Raw genomic sequence first — 15,451 nt, forward strand, 5'->3', positions numbered from 1 at the left:
CCGTCGGCCAGACAATGTCAACTGGTGACCCCCAGGGGGAGGGCCTTCTCTGCGGGGGGTCCAGCCCTCTGGAACGAGCTATCCCCAGGATACGCCAACTCCCTGACTTCCGGGCCTTCCGGCGTGAGTTGAAGACTCTTTTATTTCATCGTGCAGGACTGGCCTAATAGTTTTTTAATGGGGTTTTTTAATAGTTTTTAGAATTTTCAGCCTATTTAAATTAATCTTTTAAATTTGTTTTTAATTTTTATATGTGTTGTTCTTAGTTGGCTGTAAACCGCCCTGAGTCCTTCGGGAGAAGGGCGGTATAGAAATTGAAATAATAAATAAAAATAATAAATAAATAGTATGAGTTAAAGTGGATATCATGACAGAATATCAAAGTGAATCAAAGAATGCCTTTTTTTAAAGTCTAACTCAACCAGAAGCCCATTGGATAACTATGATCCAGGCACTATCTTTTAGGCCAGGGCCAGATGTGTCATGCACAGGGTATGCCCACCCCAGCTCCAGAAAGGGAAAAAACATAGCAAAATATCACATGAAGGCAATATGATGCCCCAAGTTTGACACCCATGCTTTAGGCAAACCCCAAAATTGTTGCACATAAATCATGTATGCTATTATGAGCTGCAGACATGTACTACAAGTATATCTAAATGAATCCACCTAGTTGAAATGTTAAAAGGGTCGTGTAAGTACACATGGTGGGAATATCTATTTTTCCCTAGCAATATGCTGCTGCTTTTATTTATTTATTTATTAAAAAAATCTGGCATTCAATGGAAGGAAATTAAGCATGTTAGAACTACTATTGTAGCTGGAGACCTGACCCCAAGTCCTCTCAGAGAGCCAAAGATCTTTAGAACTGAAAGGTCCAAAGCTACTTATGCCTCAAACCTGAAAGGCTATGTCTTGGGAACTTCATCTGATACAGGTATTATCTTTAAATCTAAACAGCATTATCTGTCCAGATACAACCCTGTGAGCTGGAAGAATTCCTGTTGCCAAAGAGATGCTTCTTCCACCTCATACTAACCTTTACCAGCCAATGTATCCGAGGCTTATACTTGGTCTATAAATATATTATTGTACTGATGGATGGTAGCTCTCTAAATTATTATCACTGAATGCCTCTTGAGAAGTCATTCAATTATATATCTTCTGACCCATCAAACTCTCTGCAGATGACACTATCTGCCAGACTTTCTCTGCCCTTGGTAATTAAACAGGTCTTCGAGTTTGTGGCTAACGACAGCCGTTCATCCAGGAGGACACCTAAGTTGCGCACCCTATCCTTTGGGGCCAGTAACTCGCCTCCAAGTCAGCTGCGGTTGCAGCTGACTGAATCGGGATGCCGGCATCCACAGCCACTCCGTCTTGGAGGGATTAAGCTTGAGCCTGTTTCTCCCCATCCAGACCCGTACGGCTTCCAAACACCGGGACAGCACTTCAACAACTTCATTGGGGTGGCCCGGGGTGGAAAAGTACAGCTGGGTGTCATCAGCGTACAGCTGGTATCTCACCCCGAAGCCACTGATGATCTCACCCAACGGCTTCATATAGATGTTGAACAGAACAGACATAAACTATTTCAACTCCTACCCTCAAAACGACACTATAGAGCACTGCACACCAGAACAACTAGACACAAGAACAGTTTTCCCCCCGAAGGCCATCCCTCTGCTTAACAACTAATTCCCACAACACTGTCAAACTATTTACTAAATCTGCACTACTGTTAATCTTCTTATCGTTCCCATCACCTATCTCCTTCCACTTATGACTGTAACTTTGCTGCTTGTAACCTAATGATTTATATTGATATTGATTGTTTCCTGATTGCTTATTTGTACTCTATGACTATCATTAAGTGTTGTACCTTAGAATTCTTGATGAACGTATCTTTTTGTTCTGTCCCACCCAACCACAACCAAGAAGACACACAAGCTGACTATATTTGCCAGCAATTTATTCCTACGACAGATATCAGTTCTGGCAATGAACCTGCGATTGCCTGCCAAGTTCTCTTATCTCCTCAGAAGCCAGCGTAACTGCAGTTCGTTGCTGGAGCAACCAAGAGTTCAGAAATAAACAGAAATCCAGAAGCCAAATTCTTGGTCTCGAAATATTGCAGCCAAAATTTCCAAGAGTCAGTTTTTGTCCATCACAAGAAGCTATAGAGCAGCTCCTCCTGCTTTTATACCCTGTGGAGTGTGGCTCCGTGACTCAGCACTCTCTAGGCCTGCCCCACCCCTTCTTTTGTTGTTCCTGCCTCTCCTTTCTGCTCTGCCTGGGATTTAACCAGGACTGATTGTCAGCAGCTAGATCTTGAGGTGTTGCCTGGGAGGGGGAAGGTGTGGGAGAAAGAGGCCTCGTCGTCTCCTCCACCTAGCCTGCCTCTGGAACCTGGAGCGGAGCCAGAGAGGAAGGTCCTGCAGAGGGAAGACCTGTCGGCTCTTCCCCCTCACTCTGTGAGTCACTCTCTGCCAAGAGGCCAGGCTCGGGAGCTGAAGACACAACACTTTTCTTTTATGTACACTGAGAGCATATGCACCAAGACAAATTCCTTGTGTGTCCAATCAAACTTGGCCAATAAAAAATTCTATTCTATTCTATTCTATTAAACTTATTTTTTTTCTTTCTCCATTTTATATGCCATATCAATTATTTTTCAGAAAAAGTAGACATGAACCTGGTGCAATGGAAGACCTTCATGGAACAAATGGGAAAATTTGAGAAGATTCACTAGAAGGCAGTGGAAATCTATTCTCTAATATTATCTACTATCCAGGAAAACTGTGTGGATGCCTCCATAAACTCACAAGGAGATTTGCTCAATTCAAAAGACATGTTCTCTTTTAACTGATCAATATATTCTCCACATGCTGGGAAGAATCTCGATAACAAATCTGCCAAATTTACTTTGTCTAGTAAAAGACAAAGCTGATCTACTCAAAGCACATCATATAACTGATAATTTTAACCTGTCCTGAATTCCCTTCTGTTTTCCAATATTTGTTTATTTGCTTCAGAGTCTTTTCTGCAAGAAGGGTTTTCTGGAACGCAGACATTGCCATTTTTGGAATTGTCAAATATAGATTTTGTTTTGTTTTGTTTTTGTTAATCAAAATTTCCTAAAACTATGTTTTTAACATTATAAAAGATGAAGAAAATATTTTTTAAAAATTGACTGAAAATCTCCGCCCCCGATTCACATTTTTGTGGGATGGGCAGCCATATAAATATGACACATACATAGCCACGTAATTCTATCTCAGTCTGTTTTCTGAATTGCTACAATCTAGGAACTGGTAAATGGGCTCTGTATAATGTAGCCTCCAATCCTACTCCAAAGCCATTTTTAAGGGTGATTTTTTAGTATAAAGCATGAACAGCTTACCTTTTTACAAACTCCTCAAAATGAATGCGATGAGAATATCCTTGCCGACGTATGTTGACGGTCTCTAAAATGCCAGTATAGCGTAGCTGCACTAAGACTCTCTCTTGAGAAAATTTCAATGCCTCTCGGTCATCATTGGGCTTAATACAGCGAACAAAGTGAGGTTGCCCAATCACCATTTTAGACAACAGATCCATCAGAGAATACTAAGGAAAGGAAAGCATGATAAAATATAGCACAAGAGTTCCATTTTCTTCGAAGGGAATGAAAATCTAGGCATCCTTTTCCTAGATGTTCTAATAAGATACAACAGACTCATGAATATGTTTGAATCCCTTTTAAAATCTGCCTTCTTCTTACCCAGTTATTCACTGCCAAACAAGCTTTACCTTAAGAGTTTTCCTTTGACCTCTGTCTCTCCTCAATTTTACTTAATAATTAAGCCATTTGCTGACATGTTCATTCGTCCCTGCCTTGTCCATCGAAAGGAATCCCTTCTGGCAGGCCTTGTGTACTGTATGTTCAGCACAGTTCCAGGAATACTGCCAATATTATTTAAATGAGATGTTGGGAAAGCAGTGAAATTATAGTAATACAATTTAAATTCCCTACCCTGAAATAGGAAGCCACAGTTTGTCTCCTCATGTTGGTGGTTTCCTCAGGGTGCCTCATAATTTCCATGGTGTCAATCTGGAAAACAAAATCAGAGAGGTAAAAAAAGTCTTGAGCCATCTGTTATTGTGCTTAGGTGTGTTGGGTATGATATATGTGTTGGGAAATATATATTTTCAATATATTTTCCCAACATTGTTTCTATCCATTCAAAGACGATCCATCCCTTTTGAGAACGTGAATGTAGATAAATTTCCTGTACCAAGAAAAAAACCACCTGCTTAGCACCTATTACAATGTGTACTAGAGATAGTCTAGTACAGTTCAACTTCACATGCAATCTGACAGCATTGCCACTCACTTTTTATACAACCCAAATCCACAAAATCATTTTCAAATGACTTTAATAGCTATCACTGTCCCATCCTAGAAACACCAAGAACGGATGGAGGTCACAAGTGGTCCCACCAACTGACAGCAGAAATCAGCAAGCATTCAGACAGGCTGCTTCATTTGTCCTTTGTTCCACTTTGTTTATCAAGTTTGTGTAATGATAAAGAATCTACCCAGAAGGTAGAGGTCCTATCAATGGGGTATGTGCACCTCAGGCCTCAAAAGAAGAAGAAAACCTGTTTGCAGAGATTTCCTTTTCCATTTTAGGATAAGAAAAATTAATCGACTCTACTACTCAATATGGCATGTACAAGCTTAGAATTGCAAGTAGACATGTCTATTTGAATGTCTCCCAATCTTTCTTCCTTCTGCATTCATCTCTCTACTTTCATTCTTCTTCGTTGCAGGTAGTCTTCAACTTACAACCAATCATTTAATGACAATTCTCAGTTACAATAGTGCTAAAAAAAAAGCAACTTAGGACTGGTCATCACATTTACAACCATTGCAATGCCCCCATGGTCATGTGATCAAAATTTGGGTACTTGGCAACAGGCATGATAGTTGTAGTGTCTTGGGCCATGTGATCACCATTTGTGATCTTCCCAGGGACCTCCCTCAAGCAAAGTCAATGAGGGAAGACAAATTTGCTTTACAACCACAGCAAAATTGGGCCTATCTCAATTAACAATCGCTTCACTTAGCAATGGAAGTCCCGGTACTAATTATAGTTGTAAGTTGAGGGCTACCTGTAATCAGGTAGCATCTGTCTCTGGAATAGCGCCTCCCCTAGAGATCTGTTAGCTTTTTTTAAAGCATTAAAAACCTGGTAGTTCCCTTGGTCTTTGGGATGGGAGGTTTAGTGAGCTATGTTGGCTATCAGCTTACTTCTAGTCCTACAAGTGAGGATTCTTGGGTGGGTGGGTGGTCAAAAAAACCTCCAGTTGAGGACCACAACCAGCAACCTGTTTCCACACCCACTGCTGACTTTCTGGATGCCCCCAAGTCCCTCCTTTTTATCTCCAAGTCATCAGACAATGCAGCTGCCCTTGGTATGCTGCTGGGGCCAAGAAAATTATATGACCATATCCAACTAAGATTTAAGGTTGACTTTTTTTTAAAAAAGTAAAAGACACAGACAGATATAAATTCTGATCCCGATGCCTTTGTTTTAATTGAGTCCATTTATTCAGTAAAATAAACTCTCTTCAAGCAACAAAACCTGGTAATCTATCCTGTTTAAATAGTAGGGTAAGTTTTATGTACATATACAGGTGCTTCAACAGGAAAACTATAGATAGATAGATAGATAGATAGATAGATAGATAGATAGATAGATAGATAGATAGATAGATAGATAGATAGATATAGTGTGTCTTTATGTGAAAAATCTATGTATTTCTTACTACGCATCAGAACCAATATTAAATATAACAACAAATGCAATATTCATTTACCTAAGTCACAATTATACAAAACAAGTGGGGTCTAGAAGTAAATGTCGTAAGATAAGATATTCCCTGTTCAGGATTCCAGACACTCACATCCACTCCAGCTCCTGTTCTTTGGCCAGTTAGTACTTTTGTGTTTCACTGAACTATCTTGTGTCTCCATCCCTTTAGAGTTTTTCTCTTCAGGGTTTTTTTTTGGGGGGGAGCGGTCTTTATAAAAAAAATATCTCAGGGTGTCTTTAAGTCTACTGATACTATCTCCTGGTTCATACTAGTGCTATTTTGGTAATGTAGGTCACATACTATGGTAACAATCTGGAAATAAAAGTAACGATATGCCACTTTATAATTCAGAGTATGCTTTCAAAAGTTTTCCCCCTATTGGATTCAAAGATGTAAAATGTTATAATGATCTATGATGCACGATGAATCATAGCAGGATTAAATAATATGAAGAGATATCTATTGTCTTCTCACATTGCCTTGCCCTAGAACATTAACATTTTTATTTCCTTTTGGAGTAGTTTTCTATTATTTCATGTCATTAGTTGGTTCTTCCTGTCAAATTATCACTTTTCTAAATAAAAACCTTTTTAAAGTGTTTCATCTCTCAAACAAATACATGAAATAGCAAGCACACTGTTACATGCCTTCATTATCCTAACATTACAGCTGTTCTAAATTAAAAATAAATACATGCATCAGACTTTGTGAATGAGAAAATTCTTCTCTAGTAGTTGCCAATCAAAAGCTGCTTTGTTTTATTGCATCACCCAAATGAAATAAGACAATCTGCTCCCTGTTCACAGGGTGCTTAGAAACATTTTAGCACACACCCACACATTGTGGTAGTATGCCATCTGCTACGAACAGGTGGTTAACCTAAGAATATGTGACGCCTTTGTGCAGAATTTTTAGCACCTGCTTTAAGCCCAGAGGCCACCACTTCACATCCTGTTTCCTAAGTCATGTCTCATCCAGGCTAATATTCTCAAAGGGGCCAAGAGCAGAGGCACTGTCAGCCCTACCTGTTAAAACAGACAGGGAACATGATTAGATGAGCTAATACTACTTTATTGAAAGGCTACATTAACAGAATTTTACAAGTCTGTTGATGAATCTTTGATCAGATACAGGTAGTCCTTGGTTTACAACCACAAATGTGACTGGAATTTCAGTTGTAAGTCACTACAGCTTCCTGTCGGCACCTTTAACTGCTTGATCCATTAGAGCGAGTCCTTCCTAAGGACCTTCTTCCTCTGACCTTTAAGCCACTGAGGGTTCCTACCTCTCTTATCTTTACTGTTTCCTAGGCAGAATCTCATCTCCTTGTCCCCAAGGTCACCCACCCATACCATTAAGGGATGGAAATGATGGCTGATCTCCAAATAGGAATGTCATGGCTTACCTTGAGGAGTGCATGCAAAACAGCTCGGAGAAGAAAGAAGCACTCAGGAGAATTACAAGAGTGGGAGTGGATTTAAGATCAGACTCTTTGATACAGTGCCAGGAAAGAGACAGACAGATTCAGAGAGGGGTGAAGCGGGGGGGGGGAATGTGGAAAAAATTTTTTTTTTCCAAAACTGATAATATTTGCTGTTTTCTTCCTCAGAGAACAAAACAGTTTTCAAATGAAAATGTTAAAAAAAAAACAAAAAACCTCCGCAAGATATTTTTAGTGATGACAGAAAAGTCCCATGTAAGGCTAGAGGAAAGAAATGCTGCCTCAGCATGGGCAATGAGAAATGTAGGTCACATAACCAAGGAAATTGGTTTCCTTCTAAATTCATATCTAAAGGGAAAGAAGCGAGGGAGCAGAAAAGTGCAACCTTTTTCTCTAGAGGAGAGAGGGGAAAGGATTCCAGTGCTAAACCCCATGTTACCGTGTTATAATAATTGCTCCGTATTATCTTCTAAGGTTCTTTTAATCTCCAGATGCCAGAATTCAGGAAGACTGGTCTCTTTGGGCCAGTGGTAAAATCCAAATTTTTTTACTACCTGTTCTGTAGGCGTGGCTTGGTGGCAGTGGAAGGATACTGCAAAATCCCCATTTCCACCACACTCTGGGGCCAGTCAAAGGTGGTATTCGCCGGTTCTCCGAACTGCTCAAAATTTCCACTACCGCTTCTCCAGAACCTGTCAGAACCTGCTTTGGGCTAAAGACGCTCTGGTTTGCTTTTTTTTTATTTATTCTTTTATTTTTAAGTCTATACACCACAATTACTTGCCTGTCTCAAGGATATTTTGTTTTGATCCGGTTAGTCTCTGCTAACTGAAAGACCCGATTTTCATTGAATTACTCTTTCCCTCTGCAGTTTACTTGTGCCACTTCAACTTTTCTCCAGAGAGTTAGAGACAACTCTCTTTGCAACAGCAAAGATGGCACAAGGGAAGGGTTATTTAGGAAAGAGAGGGAGGGGTAATCAATTTTACTCCTGTAGATATAGGTTGCTCTACATTACGGGTAGTCTTCAACTTAACAGTCATTCATCTAAGGATGGTTCAAAGATACAACAGCCTTGCAAAAAGTGCCTTAGGACCTGTTCTCTCACTTATTACTATTGCACTATCCCCATGGTCATGTGATCACAATTCATTTAATTACTTTGTGATTCATTTAACGACCACGTGATTTGCTTTATAACCACTGTAAACATGATCATAAAACTCAAGTCTGGTCACACTCGACTTACACCATATTGATTTACAACTGAAATTCCAGTCACAATTGTAGTTGTAAATCAAGGACTACCTGTATCTGATCAAAAGGAAGACAACTCCTTTCGTTGGTGAAAGTAGGACAATAGATGACAGCACTTTGTATCTTATACAAAATGACCAAAGAAAGATAATGATTGAAAGATGTTTCAATCTTATTTCTGTTGTTGCTTAATTCCAGTCTTTCAGTTTATCATTTTTTTTATGTGTGGGACCACATATTAATACTTACGGGACCGCCTGCTGTTACCGAATACCTGCCACCGACCTGTACGCTCGCACAGAGAGGGACTCCTTAGGGTGCCGTCCCCCAAGCAATGTCGGCTGGCGGCCTCCAGGGGGAGGGCCTTCTCTGTGGGGGCTCCCACCCTTTGGAACGAACTTCCCCCTGGACTTCGGCAATTGCCGGACCTTCGGACTTTCTGCCGAGAGCTGAAGACCTATTTGTTTGTTCGCGCAGGACTGGCATAGGATTTTAATAGGATTTTAATTAGTTTCAATGTTTTAACATTTTAAAATTTGGGTTTATTTTAAATGTTTTAATTCGGCCATCTGTAAATTAAGTTTTTTAAATTATGGTTTTATGTGTACCCTGTTGTTGTTTTTATCATGGCTGTAAACCGCCCTGAGTCCTTCGGGAGAAGGGCGGTATAAAAAATTAATAAATAAATAAATAAAATAAAATAAAATAAGAAAGAGCCTAGCTCTGGAAAAAAATAGGGTAAAATTAGAAACAATAGACATTATAGAGCTGCCAGCAAAAAGAGCAGTTCTGTGTTTAGTTCTCTTGCTTTCTTGATATTGTTTAATGAAATCAGAAATACCTTCACCTTCTATGTCCTTTTAGATGTTCCCACATGCAGTGACCCTACCTTCTTCATTTAATCTGAGGGAGGAGGCAACCATCATTGTCATCTTTGAGGATAGTTAAGACAAGTTTATGCAAAGATGAAACATTTCTTTTGTTTTATTTTTATTGGTAACAGAAGAAAGACTCCATCTACAGTAGAACTTTGGTGACTTCCACTGCTGAGAATTCGGAGGTTGGATGGAGGAAGAGGAGAAACTGTGTCATGTTATAGGAAAAGACTTATGTAATTTCTCATTCAATAAAATAATTGAATGATGGGCCTCTTGTGGCTATAATTGATGGGCCTCTTGTGGCTCAACAGGCTAATGCAGTCTGTTATTAACACAGCTGCCTGCAATTACAATTACTGCAGTTTGAGTCCCACCAGGCCCAAGGTTGACTCAGCCTTCCATCCTTTATAAGGTAGGTAAAATGAAGACCCAGATTGTTGGGGGGGCAATACAAGTTGACTTTGTATATAATATACAAATGGATGAGACTATTGCCTTACACAATGTAAGCCGCCCTGAGTCTTCGGAGAAGACTCTATGTTTTATTATGGCTGTGAACCACCCTGAGTCCTTCGGGAGAAGGGCGGTATAAAAATCTAATTAATAATAATAATAATAATAATAATAATAATAATAATAATAATAATAATAATAATAATAATAATAATAATAATAATAATAAAAATTAAAAAATAAAAAATAAAATAAAATAATTGGAGGATGGCCTTGGGACTCTAACATACTTTGTTTCAATACTTTCTACCAAATTCACCAAACTTAATCATGAAAATGAATGAAGAGAATGTTAAACCATATGCTATGAAGAAATCTGAAAAGAATGTCAATGTTACTTTATGTCAAATGTCTGTTTTACTTAAAAACAGAAATCTAACATTTATCAATGTTCCGTTCTCCACTATTGATAACATTCAGCTAATTTGTGACAGTACTGTGATCAGGAGGGGAACTGCTTAGAAGCCCATGCATGATTACAGTATTAATACATGTACATTAATACATGTAACTAACATTACATGTTATTTTTTCTGTGTGCAACTAATAAGCGAGAGCAAGGAAAAAAGACAGCAATAAAAAGAAAGAAAATGGCAATAAAGATTATTCTCCTGTAGAGGAAAAATAAGCAAAACATCTTTTCTAATAATAATGTGACAAATAATCAACCAAAATTAAATAACTCAAATGTTACAACTCAATGGCTTTGAAAACAAATTCTAACAGAATATGAATAGCAAAAAAAAAAAAAAAGCATTTCAGCCCTTCTAATATACAGAGTCTTCAATTCACAACAGTTCATTTACTGACCATTTGATGTTTCACACTTACAACCATTGCAGCATCCCCATGGTCATGTGATCAAAATTCAGACGCATGGCAACTAGCTCATATTTATGACTGTCGCTGTGTCCCGGGGTCACGTGATCCCTTTTTGCGACCTTCTGACAAGCAAAGTCAATAGGGAAGCCAGGTTCAACTTAACAACCACGTTACTAACTTAAAAAGTGGCAGTGATTCACTTAACAACTGTGGCAAGAAAGGTCGTAAAATGGGGCAAAAATCACTTAACGAAAGTCTCATTTAGCAACAGAAATTTTGGGCTCAGTTGTGGTAGTAAATGGAGGACTACTTGTACTTCAGGCTACGAAATACGAAACTCTTTTCAAAGTTTAGGTGTGTACTGACCTTAATACGACCTGACCCAAGCTGTGGAGGTAAAGATCTGGATGCAGCTGTTACTCTTGCCCTGGTTTGAGCCAAGTTGCCTGTTTGAAAAGAGAAAGAGACAGAATAAGAAAGAGACAGAAGGAGAAAGCAGCAATGATTAGAAACAATTGTTAAAAAAAGAAAAGTCCTTTTCAAGAGGAACTCAACTCCTGGTAACCACGTAATGCATCGGTGTTGCTTTCGTGGCAACAATATGGCAGTGGATTGCCACTGAGCAAAAAGATCGTGAAAATCAGAAACTCAGGCAAACTAATATAAGTAACAGCAATATGAACACGAGGTATTTTTTTTTAGTCAAACTGGATTTACAAATTAAACCAATCTTTGCAAATGGAATTAAAATTGCACCCACAGGCAACTCCATCCCAGCCTCTCAAAGGCCCTTTATAAAACAGTCTTTGCACCAGCCCCTGTAAACATGTTCAAGTGCATATTTTGCTTTCTGTATATAATCATTATCTAGCAAAATAAGAACAGTCTGCAGGTTTGTACGTAAGCATCATGAAGTCATGGGTATTAAGAGCAAGGAAAACAAAACTAATTTGTTGTTGTTGGTTGCAAAGTTGTGTCTGACCCATCTTGACCCTATGGACAATGTTCCTCCAGGCCTTTCTATCCTCTACCATCCTCTGGAGTCCATTTAAGCTCATGCCTACTGTTAAGTTCGGGAAGTAACGAGGCTGGAGACCAGGGTAGTGACAACAGCTCTTTAATATAGGGTGAACCCAGCAACAGGCTGGGGGAAAAACCTCTCCTTTTATACAGTTCTGCTGGAGGCTTCGTCCAATCAGCAACGTGCTGATTTCCCGCTCAAATATTTAAAGGTACAAACATGAATACATAACACTCCTCCCTCCCAGAAAACACCTTGCCTCCATCTACATATCCATTTACATGCTATTTTTCGACGTAGTCACGCAAATAACCTGGGCGTCTCCTAGTTCTTTCTGACCTGCGCGGTTCAGTTCTGGGTGGTGTTTTGAGCTGGTCGGAGGGGCTGTTTTCTCCTCCCAGCTCTTTCTCTGGGCCAACGGGCTCCGGATTATTGGCCGACTCTTTTTCTTGGCCATCCGGCCTTGGATTAATTTTGGAACTTTCCCTGCTGCTTCCCTCGGGGACCTGATGGCGTCGCTGGAACTCTGGGACCTCAGCTAAGTCTTGCGCCTCCCCCGGGTCATTGTCAGCTGTGGATTCAAATTGGTATTGGTCATGATTTGTTTCATTTGGTTCGGTTTGGTCAGTTATCCGTTTTCTTAACTGATCTATGTGGCGCCTCCACACTCGGTTGTCGGGTAGCTCTACCACGTACGATTTTGGGCCGGTTATCTTTATTATTTGTCCTGCGAACCAACTAGGGCCGTCCCCATAGTTTCGGGCCCACACCCGGTCGCCTATGCTCATTTCCCTTGTCTTTTCTAGTTTTCCCTTGTAACCCTCTGGTGTGTAATGGGGGTTCAAGCGGTCAAGTGGGCACCGGAGTTTCCGTCCCATTAGCAATTCGGCTGGGCTTTTCCCGGTGGCCGTGCTTGGGGTTCTGTGCTGGACGGCTAGGAAAAAGTCTATTTTTGTTTGCCAGTCACCTGGCTTGAGCCTGGACAATGCCTCCTTAGCGCCCCGGACGGAACGCCCTGCAAGGCCATTCGACGCAGGGTGGAAAGGCGCAGAGAGGGCATGTCGGATGCCTTCCTCTGCCAGGTATTCTTCAAACTGGGCTGCCGTGAATTGGGGCCCATTGTCGGACACCAGAGTGTCCGGCAACCCGTGAGTTGCGAATAGGTGGCGCAGAGTTGCGATTACTGCTTCGGCCGTAGTGGATTTCATGATTATGATCTCCAACCATTTAGAAAATGCATCCACAACCACTAGGAATGTTTGGCCGTGGAAAGGGCCAGCAAAGTCAATGTGGATTCTTGACCAGGGCCCTTGGGGCTTTTCCCATTCTCTGACTGGGGCCGTTGGGGGTAGAGGTCTGGACTCTTGGCAAGCTTGGCATTTCCCTACCCTCTCAGCAATCTCTGCGTCCATGAGTGGCCACCATACATAGCTTCTAGCTAACCCCTTCATCCTTACGATCCCTGGGTGACCCTCGTGGAGGAGGTCCAATACCTTTCCCCTTAGCTTCTCAGGAATTATTACACGATCACCCCATAACAGGCACCCCCCTTGAGCCGAGAGCTCATCTCGTTTTTTAACAAATTCTTTGAACCGTTCGCCCGGCGCAGCGGGCCACCCTCTCTGTACCCAACCGAGTACAGTCCTTAACACAATGTCCCGGTATGATGCCCGAGCCACTTCCTTAGATGTGACTGGGCCAGAGTCCAACGAGTCAATAAGTAGGATGGGCGTCCCCGGAGTGGGGTCTTCGGTCGCCCCTGGTAGTGGGCATCGGCTTAACGCGTCTGCATGCCCCACTTCTTTTCCTGGTCGGTGCTGCAGCTTGTAGGAGTAAGCGGCTAAGAATATAGTCCAACGGGTCAAGCGTGGCGAAAGTGCCACAGGCGTTGGGCGGTCGCCAGCCAGTATCCCTAGTAGCGGTCTGTGGTCAGTCACGATTTCAAAATTCCGCCCAAAGACATACTCGTGGAATTTTTTGACCCCTGATACAATGGCTAGTGCTTCTTTGTCTAATTGGCTGTAGTTCCTCTCTGGGGAGGACATTGTTCTAGAGTAGAACGCTATGGGGGCTTCTGTGCCGTTTGGAAGTCTATGGCTGAGTACAGCCCCCACCCCATAAGGGGAGGCATCGCAAACCAGCACTAGGGGTAATGAGTCGTGATATTGGATGAGCAGGCTATCACTTGAGAGCAGGTTCTTTACTGCTTCAAAAGCCCTATTTTCTGACTTTCCCCAAGACCAAACAGTATTTTTTCCTAAGAGCCTATGCAGCGGTTCCGCAACGGTTGCTTTGTTCTTTAAAAAGACCGCGTAAAAATTAACCAATCCCAGGAATGCCTGCAGCTCTGCTTTGTTTTTGGGCGCTGGAGCCTTCCTAATTGCCTTAACCTTGCTCTCAGTAGGGTGAATTCCTTTCTTGTCTATCCGGTAGCCCAAGAAATCGACGGATTCGACCCCGATCTGGCATTTGTTTGTCTTGACTTTTAATCCGGCTGTCCGGAAAATGCTCAAGACCTTTCTTAATCGCTCCCCCAATTCCTCCATGTTTTCCCCTGAAATTAGGACATCATCGAAGTAGGGAACTACCCCTGGGAGCCCCTGCAGTAGTCGTTCCATCAGGTTTTGGAACAGCCCTGGTGCCACACTGACCCCAAATTGCAATCGGGTGCACTTGAAGGCCCCCCTGTGCGTCACAATCGTTTGGGCTTCGGCTGTGCGGGCGTCTACTGGCAGTTGTTGGTAGGCTTGGGCCAAGTCTAACTTTGCAAAGACTTGCCCTTGCCCCAAAGAGTGCAATAAGTGCTGCACCACTGGAACCGGGTAAGCGCTTTTCTGTAAGGCTTTGTTAAGCGTCGCCTTGTAGTCAGCGCAAATTCTAATTGACCCGTCCGGTTTTATGGGGGTGACGATTGGCGTCTCCCACTTTGCGTGATCGACTGGCACCAAAATCCCCTGATTAATGAGCTTATCCAGCTCCTTATCGATTTTTGGTTTTAGGGCAAAAGGGACTCTTCTAGCCTTAAGCCTAATGGGGGCTACCTGGGGGTCTAAGTTGAAGGAAATAGGGGTCCCCTTGTACTTGCCCAGGCAGTCCTTGAAGACATCTTCGAACTCGTTAAAGAGAATGTCTTTCAGGTTACAGTCACTTCTGTAGATGCCAGTCACTCCCATGCCCAGGGCACGAAACCAGTCTAGTCCCAACAGACTGGGCAGAGTTCCTTCGACGATCGTGATGGGCAGGGTCTTTTTATGTGGACCGTACTCGACTCGGACGGAGGTGGTCCCTCGAACAGGGATGCGATTCCCCTGGTAATCGTGCACTCGTAGCCGTTGTGCTTGCAGGTGGCGCTTCGCGACGGACGGCAGCGACTTCGCCAAAGTGTCCCAGGACATGATGGTGATCGCTGATCCCGTGTCTACTTCAAGCCGGCACCGTACTCCCTCTATTTTTGGCTTGGTGAAGATCTTCTTCTCCACTTTGGTCGAGGCGCGGCCTATGACCACAGTTGTTTGGTTGGAATCCGCGCCTTTTTTGTTTGAGCCAATCGCGGGCCGCCTTGCCGATTCCGCGCTCTGATTGGCCGATTTGAATTTTCGGCGGGAAGGTTGGGCCGCTCGACAAACTTGAGCTAGGTGCCCTTTCTTCCCACACCGC

At 42.1% G+C, this 15,451-nt stretch overlaps 1 protein-coding gene across 1 annotated transcript in view; it reads right to left on the minus strand.

Moving 5' to 3' along the window:
• Positions 1 to 15,451, minus strand: part of MYO3B (myosin IIIB) — a 284,495-nt gene that overhangs the window by 102,113 nt on the left and 166,931 nt on the right. The window contains exons 22-24 of the mRNA XM_058190849.1: positions 11,140 to 11,219; positions 4,016 to 4,093; positions 3,404 to 3,609 (exon numbers count right to left, since the gene is read on the minus strand). Of these exons, the coding sequence (XP_058046832.1) occupies positions 3,404 to 3,609; positions 4,016 to 4,093; positions 11,140 to 11,219 (364 nt within the window). The remainder of the gene's footprint in view (positions 1 to 3,403; positions 3,610 to 4,015; positions 4,094 to 11,139; positions 11,220 to 15,451) is intronic.

This window comes from Ahaetulla prasina, chromosome 1 (genome assembly GCF_028640845.1).
Source record: "Ahaetulla prasina isolate Xishuangbanna chromosome 1, ASM2864084v1, whole genome shotgun sequence".
In the NCBI taxonomy this organism is placed as follows: Eukaryota; Metazoa; Chordata; class Lepidosauria; order Squamata; family Colubridae; genus Ahaetulla; species Ahaetulla prasina.